General features: G+C 50.5%; 1 protein-coding gene across 1 annotated transcript in view; it reads left to right on the plus strand.

Moving 5' to 3' along the window:
• CAPN5 (calpain 5) overlaps positions 1–18,929 on the plus strand; it is a 57,409-nt gene that overhangs the window by 17,271 nt on the left and 21,209 nt on the right. The window contains exon 2 of the mRNA XM_086481643.1: positions 261–437. Coding sequence (XP_086337769.1) covers positions 276–437 — 162 coding nt within the window. The 5' untranslated portion in view covers positions 261–275. The remainder of the gene's footprint in view (positions 1–260; positions 438–18,929) is intronic.

Here is an 18,929-nt window from a genome sequence, read left to right on the forward strand (position 1 = left end):
CTATCTCCTCATTTGGATGCAGGATTTCCCCTGCCTATTTAAAGTGCTGATACCTCTTGGAGTGAGCCAGAGATACTTCATGGGACTATAAATGGGGTCTAGCGATGTAGGACAGCCAGATCTGGGGGAAGGCAGAGACGGAGGGTGGGTGGTTGTCTCCAGTCACAACTTTTTGGTCCTGCCACCCAGACGCTGTGGAGGATCACGTGTCCCTGGCCAGACCCTGCCCCATCTCAGTCCCACTCTGCCTGTCTTCTCAGGGCTGGTGAGGAAGGATGTTTTCCTCGGTGAAGCCATATGAGAACCAGCGCTACGCCTCCCTGAAGAAGGAGTGTCAGCGGCGGAAGCAGCTCTTTGAGGACCCGCTTTTCCCCGCCAACGACGACTCGCTCTTCTACAAGTCAAGGATCCAGGGCATCCAGTGGAAGCGGCCAAAAGTAAGTGAACGTGTCCCCTTGCACCTCAACACAGCTTTACACCATCTCTGCTCTCAGGCATCCCAAAAAATGCGCAGCACATCCTTCACCAAGGGCGCCAAGCCCCAACCGACATCTCCTCTCCCCAGCAGGGTTTATTTGCCTGGGCTTGGCATCCTGAGCCTCTGGGATGCCAGGGAGACTTGCTGCACCCAGGTCCAGGGTGTTCTGCCCCAAGTGAGGCCCAAGAGCAAAGGTGGCTTCTCTGTGACTCAGTTTCCCCGCACATAAAACAGAGAGGTAGTTTGCAGCCAGGTTGATGTTGGGCGCTCTCGTAAAGCCTGGTGAGTCCAGGAGGCCAAAGTGTTATCTCTGAATATTCTTAGTGGTCCCTTTGGAAAAGAAGATAAGCTTTGCATAGGTGAGGTGGGTTTGGGTCTTTGGGAGGTAGGTGGTCTAACCCATCCTTCCTCTCCTGTGCAAAACCGGAGTCCTCTGCATGTCCTCTGCAGAAAAGCACTCTGCGTGTCCTCCACGCTGCTGCGTCTGGCATAGAGGCAGGTTGTGGGAGGCTGGGGGTAACGTTGCCTGTCGCCAGTGCTGCCTGTCTCCCTTCTGCTGTCCTCAGCACCTGCCAAAAAGATGCACATCAGGGCCGGAGGGCACTACGACTTGAGGGATTTGTGTGCCCTGGCACGGCCATCTGCTTGGCGTTGATCGTGAGGCCACTTCTCTGCCGTGAAATACAAAAGCAATGATACAGGGAGCAATGGTAATTGTGACTGGGGAGAGGCAATATCGCAGCACCTAGGTCTCCTTCCCTGCCTGCGGGGAGGAGCAGCCCTTGCTGCCCAGCCCGTGCTGTTTCACACGCGACTTGGTGGCGTTTCAGCGTTAGCAGGGTCGCCGGAGCTGCCGTTGTCCTCCTCGCCCCCGCTGGCAGCCCAGAAAATCAGCTGGCCTTTCGCGAGACAGAGCGACGTCTGTCTGGGTGAGGCCAGTCTGGTGTGGGGATGGACAAAAAGGCTTTGTGTGGCAGGAGGGATGGTGCTGAACTGACTCTTTCTGCGTGGCGGGAGGGGCTGAGCCCCCCCAGCATCCCACTGGGCCCCTCACGGGAAGAGGTCTGACTTCCCTCTGCCCTGCTTTGGTCTCTTCCATGCCAGTTCTGTCTGGACATGGGGTTTGTGCAAGGCTCTGCATGCTTTTTAGCTTATTCACCTTGTCCACTAGAGTGGAGAGATGCTCTGTGCACAGCTGCCTTTTGAAGAAAGGGCTCACTGTGTTTTGGGCTCATTGTGGAGGACAACATGAAAACCCCTTGCACGTCCCACGTGTAGGTGATGCCCAAGACTTTCTAAACAACTGTCTTTGGGACTAAAGGGTAAGGATGTATTTGACACCCCCTTGCTGTTTTGTGTTGAGACATACCTTAATTCAGCCCCACGTCTGGTGACAGACGTTTGGATGCAGTTGTAGAGGGGCAAAAATTGCTTCTGCTGAGCATCTCTTGTCTAGAGCTTGCTGCACGGGTCACGAATGACTATGGTTATTCAGACTTTATCATGCATAGACTTGTTGGTGCTTCTTTTCAGGGAGGAGGGAGACATTTTCTGAATGGGTGACCTACCTCTTCTCCATCTGCTTTTCAGGCTTTCAGCTCACTTGCAGCCCTTGGTGTTTAGGCATGTAGCATCACCTCTGGCTTAGGAAGACATGAGGTCAGCCAGCAAGGCATCATCCTGTTGCTGCCTTGCTCCAGAGAGCGTGAGGTCTTTCTAAGAAAGGTTTCTGGACCTCCTGGTCTTCGGTAGCATGTTCAGCTAGGTCCAAGCTCCTCCCCACTGAAGCATGGGGTGAATTCAAGCTCTTTCCAGCAGCCAGCTCTGCAGTTTGAACAGAAGCTCCTTCTGGCAGGGGCTGGCAGTGGGAATGGGTGCTGGAAGTGGGTGCCACATGCAAGCAAGGTCCCGTGCACTTAACTGGAGGTGGAGATGGTCCCTCTTTCGCTGCTTCTGCACAAGATGAGGGGAGCTTTGCCAACAAGTTCATCACCAGAAGGAGTCTGTGCTGAGCTATAGCTTGATGCCTTGTCTCGTAGGATCGTCTGACCAGACCTGTCTAGCTGCCCTGATAACAAGATCACCATAAAAAAACAGAATTTGAGCTCACATGTGCCCTTACAAGTTTCCAGAGGCCTCTTTATCTAAAGGATTTCTCCAGATTCTTTCCTTTCAGTCATCCATTTTGGCAAAAGTGACTGAATTTCACGGGGAAAAGAACTGTTTTGTGCCAGCCAGCCAATGCAAAGTGACATTTTCAGTTGCTGGACCCAATTCTGCCTGAATTCATACTGTCTTTCTAAGGGAGAGGGCTCAGGAAAAGGTCCCAGCATCTTCTGCAAGAAAGCAAACGCAGTGCATCTGGGTGTTAGTGATCTTGATGTATGTCTCACCGCTTTGCTGTCTGCAAGAGAGCTGGGAAACACTGTCGGCTTCTGCAATTAAGTGCAGTGTTCAATGGGTCCAAAATGTCCATGAAGTTCAAATCAACTGCTCTGCTTGTGTGGTAATTGCACGGTACGGTTACTAAGCCACACTGAGTCCCTACAGCATCTTCTCTCTATTACAACCAGCAAATCTTTCCTGAGGCGACCACATTACATTCTTGTCTAGAAAAAACAGAGTGATACTCCCAGCTTTTGGCACATGCTGTTTTGGGGACTTCCTGACCCAGAAATGGAGTCTGCCAGTTCCGGGGACACTGTCTGCAGGGAGGAGATGGTGTGTAGACACCTCTGTTATCTCTCAGGGCTGTGGCCATGGTTTGTTTTGGAGAGTTTCTGCGGAAACTGCATGATAAAATGCAAGAGCTCATCATGCCTCAAGCCTGAGAGCAGAGTGGGTGGAGAGGGGAAATAAGAGGCATCAGCTATTAAAAACAACTGTTTGCTTTCTCAGAAAGGTTGTCGCTTATGGTCTATGCAGAGAAGTGATACATGGGAGCTAACTTTTTCAGGCAAAGCACTCGTAGGTGAAAAGTAACTGTAATAACTCAGTGAGGTGGTGGGAATGAGCTTTGGCAGAGGCAGGATCTCATTCCCATATATTTACATGGCACTAGTACAGATCTAAACAGCCCATCCCCTGTGTGTTCATCCCCTGCTCCCCGACCAGGACCTGCCCTCATCCTTTCTGCTTCTCCACGTGCTCCCAAAGCCTGAGGTTTCTTTGGCAAAAAAAAAAACAACAAAACAAAACACAACAGCAATCTCTGCAGTGCTTTCCCACTTGCTTGAGGTTATCTGGGCAGGGGGGAAAAGGCAAGGCTGGAACAGCTCATGTATAACCCTTCCCAAGCTATTTTGCTTCAACTTCCTCCTGCATCTGGCATTGCAGTGTTTCCTGGAACGGGCTCAGCCTTATTCTTTCCAGCGGGGTGTCCTCCCTCCCTTCCTCCCTACTGTCCCCTGGCCTCAAGCCCTGCTCTGGCTGCCAGACCTTTGCAGAGTGAGCAGCTGTTTGAGCCTCTAATCGGGCTTTGGCTTTGGTGGTTGTTTGCCAGACATCTTTGTGATGCAGCACGGCGGAGCCAGAAAGCTAATTGCCTGAGTACATTGGAAGGAGGGAAGCCGTAGCATCAGCCTGAGCTGGGAAGGGGGTCTCAAAGATCTTTGTTTTAGTGCATCCACTTAAAAATGAGACTGGCTGCTCACTGCTGAGCCAAAGCAGATTTTGGAGCTGGCTAGGGTAGCATCAGCGGCTCTTTCTGGCAGCAGCACTTGGCTATTGCGTTAGAAATTAAACCTAGCGTTTTGGGCTAAGCCCAAATCCTACTTCCTTGCTTGACACTCCTTCTCCCTCGCACTCTGCCTGCTACCATGCGAAGGTGAGGGAGATCTCTGTATTCAGGCAAGTAGTACCTCCCACAGAGAAAGTCTTAGCCTGATCCTCAAGCTCTGGGTTTTGCCCCCCTGGTTTGAGACAGGGATGCTGGCAGGGCAGCACGGGAGCAGCAGTTTTAGTCTGTGCATTGGTGAGCTGGTCTGGGCTTTTGGGAGCTAGGTAAATGGAGGAGGGTGGTAATGAGAAGAAGGGAAGGGGATGGATGAGCTGCAGGCTGAGTGGCAGAAATAAGGTGGGATCTGGGGCGCCTGTCTGTGTCTGTTGATCCCCTGGGGAAAAAAAAAATGGTGATGGCCCAGGGTGGAAGAGGCTCATCTACCCTGTGGGAAAACAGTTCATCTCTTCTAATCAACGGTCCCAAACTCTCTTCTTGGGTATGGGTCACTCCCAGTGATGCCATGGGTTTGGTACAGAGTTAAATTAGCATCATTAGTACCCCGGGGCCTTAGCAAGGCCTTTCTTTCTCTCTGCAGCAAGGGGGGCCATGTGGTTCAGGTTCAGTCTGCCAAGTGATGACTTGCTGCTGAGACTGGTCACTAGCCAGGACAAATTTGGGCATCACTATACCCCTGTGGGAAGCAAATGAAGGCTGGTGGGAGGCTTACGCCATGCACAGGTGTGATGTTGAACCACGTGAACTGGATGCTCTGGTCCTTCAGCTCTTCCCAGGGAGCAAGGTTGAGCCTGGAGAAGGCTTTTTCCACCCTGTCCTGGGAGGAAGACTGAGCTGCTGTGTGCTGAGTGTTTCCCTGTCCACAGCAGTGTGTCTTAGGACCTTGCAGAAGCACCTCATGGTCTTCACTAAGATGTAGAATGGTTGGGACGTGAGATCCCAAAGATGCTTGGAGGGGACATGGTGGCAACTCAGTGCCAAGCTGCACCGATGGTGGTGTAATGAGAGAGGCTGTGACAAAGCACGAGGGTTTCCAAGCAGGCTGTTGTCACAGTGACTGGGTGGCTCAAGGTGATATGCGGTGGTGGTTGAACCTGAGCTGCACCTCTGCACTGTGAGTTCAAGCCTGGATGGTTGCAATCACCAGAGAAACTCTCTTGGATGAAATCTACACCCTCCCGTCTCCAGGGGAAGAGTTTAGCCCTCCAACCCTGTTTCTCAGTATTTTTATATCTCTACAGCATTTGCTTGCAAGTGCTGAGTTATCTCTGCAAGAATTGTCAAGGGAGGTTGTCACTGATGAAACAGCACAAAGGTAGATTCTTGCTAAATGACAATATTATTTTATCTGGGTTCAGAGGAAATGTCATTTGGAGGGGAAAGTCTGAAAGTCAGAGTAGTTTTGGGGGAGACAGAGAGGCCAGATATTTTGGGAAGGATTGTGGGAAGCAGGAGGTCTTAGGGCAGTAGGGCCATGGTACTTTCAGCCCTACTGTGGCACTGGGGAGAGATGCTCTCATTCACAGCCCTGTTTTGTTTTGGTTTGCTTTTTTCCAGCCAGACAAGAGGAATCTTGTTTTAGAAACCAAGAAAATACCATTTCTCAGTAGCCACTTCCTTGTTGGGCTGACAGATATCCAGACTGACTTGTGTATAGGGGTTTTGTCCATTATATCCATTGTCCCTTGAATTCGATGGTGCTGTGTTTGGAAGATGAAGAGATGTTGCAGGATGGGAGAGCGTCTCTCACATCCCCTTTTCCTTGCGTTATTAAGCACTTAGCTCCTTTCGCTTGCTGAGTGAGGGTTATACAATCAATCCCCGCAGGGTTTTCCTGGAAGGGGAAAGGAGTCAATGAACTAATTCACTAAAAGCAGGACCGGCACTTGCCTGCCCGCAGGTTTCTGCATTAAAAGGTCTTTTTCCCCAGTGTATAGCACAGGCTGGGAAGCTGGCAAAAACACAAAGGTGAAGATAATGGGGAAGATGGAGGTTGAGTTTTTGAAGTTCTTTGCTTCTGAGAGCTCACCTGAAGCAGGAGACAGTTAAAATGGCAACGGTTAAGGAGCAATAACCTTCTGATGCCCCTGTATCCCACTTGGACCTTCTGCCAGAAATACTAACCTCTGGCACCTGCACTCCAGGGATGTCTTTGCTCAACTTTTTGCAGCTTTTTGGCCTGTCTTGCTCCATTTTGGTCCTGCCCAGAGGATGCTCATGGTTAGCATTGATGCTGTGTCGCCTCTGTGCTGCTGGATGGACTGAGGGACCGTCTCCTCCAAGCAGAGTCTGTCATCTGTCTGTGATCCATCACAGGAGTCGGAGTCCTTCCAGACCTTCGTGTTTCTCAGCTTAGGAATTTATGAGCCGCTTGCCTGTTAATTTATCTGTCGTTTTCAGTAAAGCCTGGAGCTGATTGCCAGTCTGGTTGCTCCTTGCCAGGAAAGGATTTGGTCACCATTTAATGCAACCTCTGAATTGACCTTGTTTTTATATTTTCAAGCCATTCACAAGCTCCTCCCCATCCCTTACCCTCAAGGACAGACAAGATTTTTTTTTTTTTTATTATCTATGCTTATTTTAAAAGGTCTCTTCTCTCACTGAACATGAGGCTGACCCTAAACTGCATTCCAGCAGATCTCAGTGGATCCTCCCAGGGCTGTGGCCCCGTGGTGCCAAGCCAACACGCTCTCCTCCTTTGCCCCAGTCAGGATAGGGGATGATAAGCTGCCTGGTGTGAGTATGGCTCACTGCAGCCTTTGATAAGAAATTAGCCAGCCGATATCTGCTCTGTCCTCAGCATCAGAAGGACACGGCCTTAAATGCAAAAGCACAGTAAAATCAGTAGATTAGATTCATTGCCTGCTTCTTAATGCAACTGTGTGTCAGTGCCTAGAAATTATCGTATTGGTAACGGGGAAGAGCGTAATGATAGCAGAACATGTCGCAGAAAGGAGCCCTGGGCGTCCACTGCCCTCTGAGCTCCATGGGAGGGAATGGTGCAGATCCTCCCAGATTTGGCTCTGGGTTGCCAGAGGGGCACATTCAGCCTGCAGAGCAGGTACAGAGCTTGTTATGCCCTGGATCAGCTCAGGCTTTTAATCTCGGTGCAAGCTGGGAGTTGCTGCACTGCCGGAGAGGTCTAATTTTTGAGCCCTCAGAGAGGATGGGATTTGGGGACGATTTGCCTGTGTTAAGGCCAGGCTCGGTCTTGCTGGAACAAGTGCCTTTCACCAAAGGCCTTGCAAAGTCCCCTTGCAAAGACTAAAGCAGGCACGATGCTGCCTCTTGCAGAAGGAAAATAAAATGTGAGGTGTGGTAAAACCAAGGGCTGAGTCCAGCTGCTGCGAGAAGTGGTTAAAGAAAGAGACAAATGGGAGGAAGCCTTGGTGGGAGGACGACAGCTGGACCCACGTGGTTTCTTTGGTCTGGTGAATTCAAAGCCAGAGGGAACCATTGTCTATGCATCGGCTGATTTCTGCATAATGAGAGGTCACGACACTTCCTTGAATTAACTCCCTGTTGAACTAAACATGACCTGCTTCCTCTAAGCACAACCCAGTTTTTTTTTTTTCCAGGAGCGGAAAAGCCACCGCAGCTCTGGATCACTTGCTGTAAAGACCAGTCCCTGCCTCAGGATTTGCTTTTTTTTTTGGTGTGAATTGGCTTAGCTTCAGTGTACACCCCTCGGATCTTGTGTGCACACTCGCTTCTGCCTTTCTCTTCCCTTTGAATATATGGTAACCCCGTAATGCCTATGTGGGGCAGCTGGATACCTACACCTGTAAAGAAACAGGTACAAACCCTCTCTCCATCATCTTTCCTTTTTGCCTCGCTCAGCAGCGCCTGGACTCCTGTCCAGTCCAGGAGCATCAGCGGGTTGACCAGGGATGAATAAATGCAGCAAGCATCTGTCTTTGTAAACACCCCAGGGCAAGGGCTTGTCCTTTCCTTGCTGCCAAAGGACTGACGCCGTCTGAATTATTTGTACGGAGCGTTAATTCTCCAAGTTGTCCCCTTTTAAGGTAAAAATGTAATTTGACAGTAAGTATAATGGCACTGTTTCTCCTCTGATGTATATAATTTAACACAAAGACTGTGCAAATACTGCCCCAAAGCCCTGCAAAGATTAAAAACCTGTTTATGAGGCAGTCTGAAATGTGCAGTGCAGGGAGGCGTGCTAGGGGGAGATTTTTTTTCCTAAGCGAAGGCCCTCAGCCCAATGCAATCATTTAGATCTGTGTGTGCTGAAACACTGTGCAATGGGGGGGACGAATTCCTTGGGATGATGCTGCCCTGCTTGACTGTCCTACCCATAGCCATCTGTCCCCAACCTGCCTGTTGTCTCGCTGTCATGTGCGGTTGTAGGGACCTGGTGCTCAGGTCCCTGCTATGCCCCAGGCACCCCTATGGACAAGACAGTCTTGAACTGGGGTACTTGGAGAAGTGGAGGAGGATGGAAAGCACCCTTGAGAAAGGACAAAACCTTTAGGTGTGGCAGTGCCCTGGAGCTCATAGTTGAGGTAGTTGAGCTCGCAGGGACCAAGCCTGCACAGCAGGGTGCCTACCTGTGTGATCTGCTGACCCCTTCCCATCCTCATCTCTATGAAAACCCACCAACAGGTCCCTTTGAGAGTATCTTTCGGCATAGAAAGCGCAGGCAAAAGCAGCACCCCAGGGTGGCACTCTCACGGGAGTTTGCAAAATGCTCTCGATTCATCCCCTTTTTTGGCCATGGCTTCTCAGGTGCTCTAAAGGAGATCGGTGCTTCAGCCACTGGTCCCAGTCCCTGTGGGGCAGGGCCAAGCTGGCACCACTTCTCTACCCCTTGAGGCTGGTGGTGTCTCACTCAGATCTCAGAAGAAGAGATCAGGTCAGCAAGGGTAAGCTGAAGCATCTTTTCCCTTTGGGTCATAGCTGGGGCCAACAGGAGCTGTGTTGACCAACAAGGCAAGAGACTGCAGCTTGGGAGGTGTGACCTGTGTGTTCGTTACAGAGACGAAACAAAGCATCCCACATCTTCGATATTTCTGGATCTTTGGGCAGAAATCCATCATATTTGAGAAGTCATGGCAGTCTGGTGAAGTGCCCACTGACGAAAAGGGGAAACATCACCCTCATTTTCAAAAATGGAAAAAAGGAAGACCCGGGCAAGTATAGGCTGGTCAGTCTCACCTCTATGCCTGGCAAGATCATGGAGCAGATCCTCCTGAAGGCTCTGCTATGGCACATGGAAAATGTGGAGGTCATTGGTGGCAACCAACATGGCTTCACCAAGGGAAATACTGCTTGATGAATCTGGTGGCATTTTATGATGGAATTATAGCACCAATTGACAAGGGAAGAGCAAATGATGTCATCTGTCTGGACTTGTGCAAAGCCTTCGACACTGTCCTGCATGACATCCTCAACTCCAAATTGGAAAGACATGGATTTGACGGGTGGACCACTCGGTGGATAAGGAGTTGGCTGGAAGGTCACACTCAAAGAGTTGCAATCAATGGCTCGGTGTCTGAGTGGGGACCAGTGACAAGCCGTGTTCCTCAGGGATCAGTACTGAGAGCGGTCCTGGGGAGAAGGACTTGGGTGTGCTGGTGGATGATAGGCTGAACATGAGCCAACAGTGTGAGCTTGCAGCCCAGAAAGCCAACCGTATCCTGGGCTGCATCAAAAGATGTGTGGCCAGCAGGTTGAGGGAGGTGATTCTGTCCCTCTGCTCTGCCCTTGTGAGACCCCACCTGGAGTACTGCGTCCAGCTCTGGAGCCCCCAACACAAGAAAGACTTGGAGCTGTTGGAGCGAGTCCAGAGGAGGGCTACCAGGATGGTCAGAGGGTTGGAACACCTTTCCTACGAGGACAGGCTGAGGGAGTTGGGGTTGTTCAGCCTGGAGAAGGCTCAAGGGAGACCTTCTAGCGGCCTTCCAGTACCTGAAGGGGCCTACAAGAAGGCTGAGGAGGGACTTTTTACAAGGGCCTGCAGTGACAGAACGAGGGGTAATGGTTTGAAGCTGGGAGAGGGCAAGTTTAGATATAAGGAAGATGTTCTTCACCCTGAGGGTGGTGAGACACTGGACCAGGTTGCCTAAGGAAGCTGTGGATGCTCCATCCCTGGCAGTGTTCAAGACCAGGCTGGATGGAGCCGTGAGCAACTTGGTCTAGTGGGAGGTGTCCCTGCCATGGCAGGGGGTTGGAACTAGATGGTCTTTTCATCTCAAGAGGTCCATTCCAGCCCAAACCGTTCTATGATTCTATGGAACCAGTGCTCAGTGATGCATTAGTCCCAGTTCCACTCCAAGAGGAATGGACAAAGAAAATGGACGGTTGAAAAACTGTCTTAATGGAGAGTGGTCATGGATGGTTGAAGCTTGACTGTAATCTGATGCAAATACCACTGAGAGAGTTATGTAAGAATTAATGATGGAAAACGTAAACAGAGTGCTTGATAACTGGAGAAACTGGCTGAAAGTCTGACCACACACACGTTTAGCTTGTATACAGACCATGTAAGCCATGTAGTGAGTTTGTGTGGAGACCCTGTGACACCTGTTGCTGGGAGAACTTGTGCATGTTCCTGTCTTGGAGCTGCTGCTGCTCTACCTGCATTGTTGTGTCTCAGTAAACTGGCAGCAAACTGAGCATGAGTTGGAGGCTTCCTCACCTGGAAGTGCTGTGTATTGCTTGGGAAAGTCAATCAGGTCAGGAGGAAATCACCACAGGGGAAAGCGATGTTACTAGGGAGAGATGAAGCTTGCTTGAGTTTGGTGTCACTGTGAATTCCTGCAGTTTCATGACTCAAGCCCATGGCCTCATGGGAAGATCCTTGCTGGCTGTTAAATACAGGCTTTGTCCTTTTTTGGTGAACACCTCCCTTGGAGGTGCCAGCCAGTGCCAGCTAACGCTGGGTGCTTACGGCCAACCCTGCTGCCAAGTTCTTCTCCACTTCCTTCTCTCAACAGTGGCTGGAGTTCGGCCTTTTCCTGGTGGCTGAATATTGAATCATTTTCTCTAAATAATGCCCCTTTGTGTCCCATCTCCCAGCTAACAGAAGCTCATGAGTCCAGATTTCTAGGGGGTGGTTTTCTGATAAAGCAGGTTTCTCTGTTTGTAAAGCTACACCCAGAATATGAATAACCAGAATAGCTGTGGGCTGGAAGGAATTTATTTAAATGGCTTAAACTCATGATAACCTTTTCGTTGTCATTGCGTAGTCATGGATTAATTTGTACTGTGGTGGGGTCAAGTCTTGGTCTTGGATCAAGGTGCTGCTGTGCTATAAATATGACACAATCACAAACCAAAGGGTGGTTCCTCACCCTGGGACAGTACGGCTCAAGGAGGTGTGGGAGGTATCCCCGTGGAAAAGTAGTTAGGAAGTTTTAATCTGAGATATTCACAGTGGAGGGTGGAGGTAATTTTCCTTTGCAGCTTTGGGTTCTTTTGTTTCCCATCAATAACTTGGTTTTTGGGATAATTAAAAAACAAAACAGGACAAAACAAACCACCCTGTATGATTTAGATTCCTAAATCCTATTTTAGAAGATTGGCTTTTGGTGAGACATAGGAACTGGGATTCAGGCAGGGCAGGGTTCAGCAGGCACAAGTGCCAAACCTAAATTATGTCACTTGGAGGCAGGAACGGTGCAGCTGAGCTTGTGGCCACATCAGCTTGCTCCAGGATTTCGCAATAGCCCTGTGATGAGTAGGTGGTTTTGGACCAGTCCTCCTGAAATACTGTGGTTTCTTACAGCAGGGCTTACTTGAATAGGTTCCTGCCTTCCCACCAACATATCCCCACCACTATGTCCTCCAGCGTCAGGACTGATGGCGCAAGCTGTGGAACATCCTCATGGCTCATGCCTGTGGTTCATGGTCTCTCGCTTGTACCAACGTGACTGTGAACCTCCCCAAGAACACGTCTGGGGCCTGATGCAGATAGTTTCAAGCCAAAGCAGTTCCTCTGGTTGAGATTAGACCTTACAACTAGAAGTGCTGGCACAACTGAGGGTGCAGCGTGCCACAATGAAAGGGTGGGCTTTGGAGAGTGGGTGTATTTTAAACCCATGATGCTGGAGCGTTGTTCCTCACCCTGCAAGTCCTTAGCACCGTCGCAGGGGAGTTGGATCAAAGGAGACCTATAGGAGAGCTCGAGACTGGGATGTGGTAGAGGATGGGGGGACTTGGGAGAAGGTGGACAGCAGCACTATGGTGAATCACAGGGGTATATCAGTCATTGGGTGCTTGTTTTTACTTCTCCTCCTCCACCTCTCTGGTGTAGCTCCCTAGAGCCCATGCCTACATGTACTAAGATTTAATGGAAGGAGATCTGGGTGGAGCCATCTCTGAGAGCTGCTGCATTTGCTCAATATCCTCTCTGTTTTCTCTTAAGGCTGTAGTTGTGTGCACTTATAAGGGTTAAGCTGGCTCAGGTGATGCAGCATGAAAAGGAGCCAGGTGGCATCATTTCCGTAAAGGAACAATGGCTTGTGCGGTGATCAGACTGTGCTGGAACTCAAAACCAAGAAGGACCACTTCTGCCTCTGGATGGGGTAACCTGGGGCATGTCATCTCACTGATCTGGAGAGGGCTGTGTTTGAACCTGTGGAGATGCTAAAAGCCAGGCTGTGGTGGCCTCTGCATCAGTCCTGGCTGGGTGGAGACTGGAGAAGTGCTGAGCTAAGTAACGGTGAGGCTTTCCAAGAGTGCATCCCTGGAGAGTGTGGGTGCGAGGAACGGGAATGGTGCATCTGAGGCCTCTGCACTTGTTCCAGTGTCCTTCCCGTTCTTCTCCCTCTCCCTGTGCTCCTGGGGAGGTGCAGTGCTCTCACAGCATGTTGCGTCTCTCCACGTCTTGTCGCTTTAACAGAGACATCTTTGGTGCCTTTGAACTTTGGATATCTGGAAGCTAAAACCACAGTGGGACCTGTCAAACTGCTAAGCCTGCAAATTGACCTTTAGATCTTGTTTGACGCTGTCCTCGCTCTTTCTGGTGCCAAAACAAACAGCGCAGCATGGTGCTGAGCTACACAAGCAGAGTCATGGGGTTGGTGGGGAGTGTATTTTTTGATGCCTCCCTTTACAAGCAAGTCCTATTTGCTGTGGGTGGAGTGCCCAACGCCCTTTGCATGGTGTGGGAGCTGATAACAGACACAAATGCGTACACATTGAGATACTCTGGGTGGATTATCACTAGGCTTGCCTAACTGAGGCAATACAAACCCCCCCCCCACCCCAACAGTTTTATAGGGTGCAGCTATTACCAACCAAACCTACCCTTCAATGTGTGTGAAGCCAAACCACTGAGGATATAATTTTTACTAGGGCTTGTAGTGGTAGGACAAGGGGGTAGATTCAGACTAGACATAATGAAGAAATTCTTTATGATGAGGGTGGTGAAACACTGGCACAGGCTGCCCAGAGAGGTGATAGATGCCCCATCCCTGGAAACATTCAAGGTCAGGTTGGACGGGGCTCTGAGCAATCTGATGTAGCTGAAGATGTTCCTGCTCGCTGCAGGGGGATTGGACTAGATGGCCTTGAAAGGTCCCTTCCAACCCAAACCATTCCATGATTCTATGATTCTATGATAATCCCTCTGAAAACATGGTCTCCTGGTTTTCTAAACTCACCCTATTTCCCTTCCCTTCCCTTCCCTTCCCTTCCCTTCCCTTCCCTTCCCTTCCCTTCCCTTCCCTTCCCTTCCCTTCCCTTCCCTTCCCTTCCCTTCCCTTCCCTTCCCTTCCCTTCCCTTCCCTTCCCTTCCCTTCCCTTCCCTTCCCTTCCCTTCCCTTCCCTTCCCTTCCCTTCCCTTCCCTTCCCTTCCCTTCCCTTCCCTTCCCTTCCCTTCCCTTCCCTTCCCTTCCCTTCCCTTCCCTTCCCTTCCCTTCCCTTCCCTTCCCTTCCCTTCCCTCACCCTGGTACAAACTTTTTAATTGCCCTTTTTGCAAAATCGCATCCCAATGCCTGCACCTGCAGCAAGGCAGCACAGGAACCTTTGTGGCAGCTGTGTCGTCGTCGCTCACTGTGCTTGGATGCCTCTTGCTCTCTTGGCTGTGTGAGTGACATTTAAGACACAGAATCCTCTTGGTTCCCCATGGCCTGGGAGAGGGGGGAGCACAGCCAGGCTAGTAGATTATCTTGCTGATTTTGCAAGTCTGAGTGAAAGCATTGTTCCCGAAACAGCCAGGCTCCGCAGTGCAATTAAGCTAGCCTGCTCCTTGCAAAATCTTGTTAGCAAAGAGTGGTCCTGGCGTGCAGCAGATGTTGTGTCTCACATGGTGATTTTCTGCCCCCTCCCCCTTAGCTTCTTCCCTCCCTGCAGCTGGCTTGACACGATCCAGATCCCCAGTGAAACTAAAGATGAGAAATCTGCACCAGGAAACATTTATGATAAGACAGTCTCCAATTACAAAGCCAATTAAAGGGTGATTTGCTCATTAGTACCCTGTGTGGCACTGAACTAGCTGGAGCAGACAAGGATGATATTTTCTGGTTTAAATGCATTGGAAGGAAATTCTGTATGTTGGGGGAAAGAGTACCAAAGGGGAGAGCAGGGGAAAAGCCCGCATGCTTTTTGGTGGGAAGCAGAATGACACCAGCAGTGCAAGAGAATTGCACTGATTGGGTCTTTTTTTTCCCTAATGGACTTCAATAACCCAAAGCCAGAGGGAGCAAACTGGCCCGTTCTGGGCTCCCATAAGCCATACCTGGTACCTTTGCAATCGGCTTCTAATTGACAGGGATCTCAAAGTTCTCTCCCAGCCCTGGCTCTGATTTCCACCTCTGTCCCGCACACTTTGCAGGAGGCGGGATGTGGGAAGGAGTATATGGACCACCAGAACTTTGAATCAATAGTTTGACCCTCCCTGCATTATCAGGCTGTATCTTTCCATAGGACCATCCCCACAAGCTTTCTGTCAGTTGTATTTTGTTGCCTGGAGCTTAGCAGCCATTTCAGCAGGGACTTTTAGGGAGGCCAGATCATCTCTGGTAGTGCTTAGGTTCCTTGGGATCCTCCAAGACAGGTTCTCCTTGGCAGTAAAGAGGCCTGGATGGCTCTCTTGGCCAAGGTGGAGTTAAGAGCAACACATTGAAGCCATAGCTTCCCTGCAGCCTTAGCTTTTGGCTTCCCCCCCCACATTCCTTGCTGTTGATAGCCTGTGTCCAGACTAGGAGCAGCCACCACCCAGGATCTGGCTATGACGAGATGAAGAACAGGAGGGACTCACTGTTTGCTGAAGCCTCGGGTGCCAGGAGGCAATTTGAGCTGGTTCTGTGGTGGCTGATGCCTGAACCCAAAAGGCCCCCAGGGTGTGTGTGGGTGTTCGTGTTTATGTGCTCCCCTCTTCTCTCGGGGTCGTGGTGCTGGGAAGGTGACGTGGTGTTTGCTATTTGGAGAAGCTCCCGCCTGGGTAAATGTTATTGCTCACCTGGTTTCTGTCTGCTGCACGGGAGGGAGGGGAGGAAACCAAGGTGATGACCTTCTATGATCAGAGCATCTCTGCTTCTCTCCTCCTTTTGCACATACAAACCCCAGGCCCTGTGCATCAGTCTGGCTGCAGAATAAGCACTTTACCTCTTTCAGCTCTGTCCACAGGAAAAGGAAAGCGAAGTTCAATGCTTTTCTTGGCTTTTTTTGGTCTAGTTCCCACTCTAGTTCGTCGCCCACCTTTGCGTGTGGGCATGGTGCTTCACGGCTCTGAGCGTGCTCCGCACCCTGAAGGTGCTGCATCGCACACCAGGGCCCCACTGTGCTCCGTTCAAACCTGGGGGTCATTGCAGCCTTGCCAAAGCAGTGCCTTGGTCCCTTGCTCTCACCTCAGTACAGGCAGAGCACCCAGGGAGTGTCATCCCTGCGGATTAAAGGCCACAGAGTCTAAACCAGGGACAAAATGTACAAGTGGGAGCTCAGCAGTTTCGGTGGGGACTGAAGAATCCAAGTCATTTAATATGGGGAAGCTCCAGTCTAAGGGATTTGGGAAACCTTCTCAGGAAGTTTTGCTGGGGAGACTGACCCACAGCTAAGTCTTACCCTGATGAGATCAGCTCCATGGCATTAGAGCAAGGAGGCAATTGCTGCCTTCTCCTGTACAAGTGCAGCAAAGTGCCATTAAGGGACTGGAGCATCTGACAGGAGGAAAGGCTGAGAGATCTGGGACTCTGCAGCCTGGAGAAGAGAAGGCTCAGGGGGATATTAACAATGTGCATAAATACATGATGGCAGGAATGAAGAAGACAGAGCCAGACTTCTCAGTGGTGCCCAACGACAGGACAAGAGACAATGAGCACAAATTGAAAAACAGGAAATTCCATTTAAACATGAGAAAATACTTTTTTACTGTGAGGGTGATCCAAACACTGGCACAGGCTGCCCAAAGAGGTTGTGGAGTCTCCATCCCTGGCAATATTCAAAACCTGATGGAACATGGTCCTGAGCGGCCTGCTTTAGCTGGCCCTGGTTTGAGTAGGTGGGATGGACTGGATGATCTCCAGAAGTTCCTTCTAACTGCATTGATTTCGTGATTCTGTGCTTAGGATCACTGGGAGTCCACTGGGACTGAGCTCAGTCCTAGGGCTTGAGGATGCTGGATGGTCCTTCTGCAGGGAAGCATGGCAGCTCCTCTCTGCTCTTCTGGGTGGACTCCTGGGAAGACTCACTGAGCATCTTGGGATTTGCCCAAGTTTTGTGCAGAGCTCATGTGGTGTTTCCTTCCAGCTGGGCCTGTATATTGTTCTGGGCTGACGTTCGTGCAAAGCGTCACTCCTTCTCCAAGGTCTGATGCATCTCCAGGCACCAGGCATGCAAGATCCTGGGTCAAAGGAGAAGCTGTCACCCTTTGTCGCAGCAGAGGATTGTGGCAGTTGGCAGCCTTTGTGCTTCTAGGAAACTTCCAGTTCAGCTGCAAACTGCCATGGGGTTTTGCACATTATGAGGGAAGAAGGTTAAAAAGTCCATGGGCTGCTAAGTTGTAGAGCAAGTGTGTGCTTTCAGCCCAACCACGCTGGACCAAAAGCACCTGAATGGGAAACACCTACTGCAGCATCTGAGGAGCTGCCTGAGTGAATCCTTCAGGAGCAATATTCCCTTAGGGACACATCTGCATTAGTGAGTAGAGAAGCTGAGTCAAACGAGAATTGTGTTTTGCAGGGGGAGCCTGCCCTGGCATGAGTGTTTCCAGTTGTGGCACCTTCATTACTGCCACGGGTCCAAGAGAGAAGGGTCTGATGAGCTGCACCTCTCATCTGTGCCGGGGCAGGCTGCTCTTTTGATAAATACGTGGGGCTTTCCTCTACTAAAATGAGCAACCACAGGGTTTTAATTTGCAAACTCTTTCCTGGTGACGGGGAAATCACAGCTAACTGGCAGTTCTGCTCTTAGGAAAGGTCCCTGATCATTCTAATACCCTCTACCCTATGCTGATTTCTGCCAAGCAGGATATGTTTTTCATGCTTTCATGTTCTCTCATCTATGTAATACCAAATGGCTCCTTTTTTGTACGCTGCAGATTCACCCAAGGGTAGAAAGGGCAGCTGTGGTCCTCAAATGGGGAAAACACGGTGCCTCTGCCCCCCCGAACGGGATCACCGAGAGCTGATGTTGCAGACATCCCCATCACCGACAGACAGGACAGACGCATCCCCTGCTGCTGGGTGCTTCCTCGGTGGTGTGGAACAGGAGTTAAGCCCCACTGCTCCTCTCCCATCCCTGTCTGCACTCAGCGATGCTGAGAGAAGCGCAGGTGGCTCTTGCCTTTGGTGGCTGTCAGCTTGCCTCCCTCTAGCGCTTATCCCAGCCTCCTGCAACGCCAGCAGCTGGGTTTGATCCCTGCCCAGTTTGTGTCTGGGTGGAGCACAGGTTATTTTTTAGGTGTATGGTGCTGGCTGGGTTAGGTGGGAATAGCGGAAGGCGCTTACGAAGCAGCGATTCCTTTTCCTCCTCGTGATGGGCAGAGGCAATGCAAGTGCAAAGTTTGGGGGGAACATGTTATTCAGGGTGCAGCCAGCCTGAAAAACTGGGAGGTGTGGGAGAAGAAGGAAAATCTGCTTTTCCTCTCCCCTCTTCAAATTAAATGTAATAACAAAGTGGAAAATTTTCTTTCAGCCCTTTGTCTGTGCCATCCTCTCCCAGCCTCCAGCTGGACATGGCCTTCCAAATTGGATTGATCAGGAGAAAAGGGGGAAAAAAAAGCAGTGTTTCACATGAAGCTTGCTCAACATCCTTTATTATTTAAGTGCTGTCTTGGCCAGGCTCTAAGTGGGAGCAGGAAGAAAGGAGGGCAGCCTGGCAGGAGCCAGGCAGAGGAAAGGCGATGTTTTTGGTATCTGAGTGGTTGGAGGGATGAGCTCACCTCTTAGCTGCCTCCTACCCAAGTTTCTCCATTCATGGTGCCTGTGCACAATCCACCATGCTGGTTTTGGTGTCAGAATGAGCGTTTAATCCTCCTGGCCCAGCTGCAGAGCTTTTGGCTCACCAGATTTTCTCCATCTGCTGTGCTAAGAGCTGGAAGGACAGACCTCCCGGGTGAGGTCACTTGGCTTCTTGCAACCATGGCTGCGTTGAGCTTTCCTGGGTGAACTGTCTCATTTAGGCACTGCGATTCCTCATCTAAATGCCTGGCTCTGCTCTGCTCCTGCAGGGTTTTATTTTTGGATGGATCCACAATTTCCAACACAGAAGACAGTGGGTTTGGGTGATGCTCTCATGCTCTTCAAAGCAAA

The sequence above is a fragment of the Leptosomus discolor genome, chromosome 1, assembly GCF_034619465.1.
Source record: "Leptosomus discolor isolate bLepDis1 chromosome 1, bLepDis1.hap2, whole genome shotgun sequence".
Lineage (NCBI taxonomy): Eukaryota > Metazoa > Chordata > Aves > Leptosomiformes > Leptosomidae > Leptosomus > Leptosomus discolor.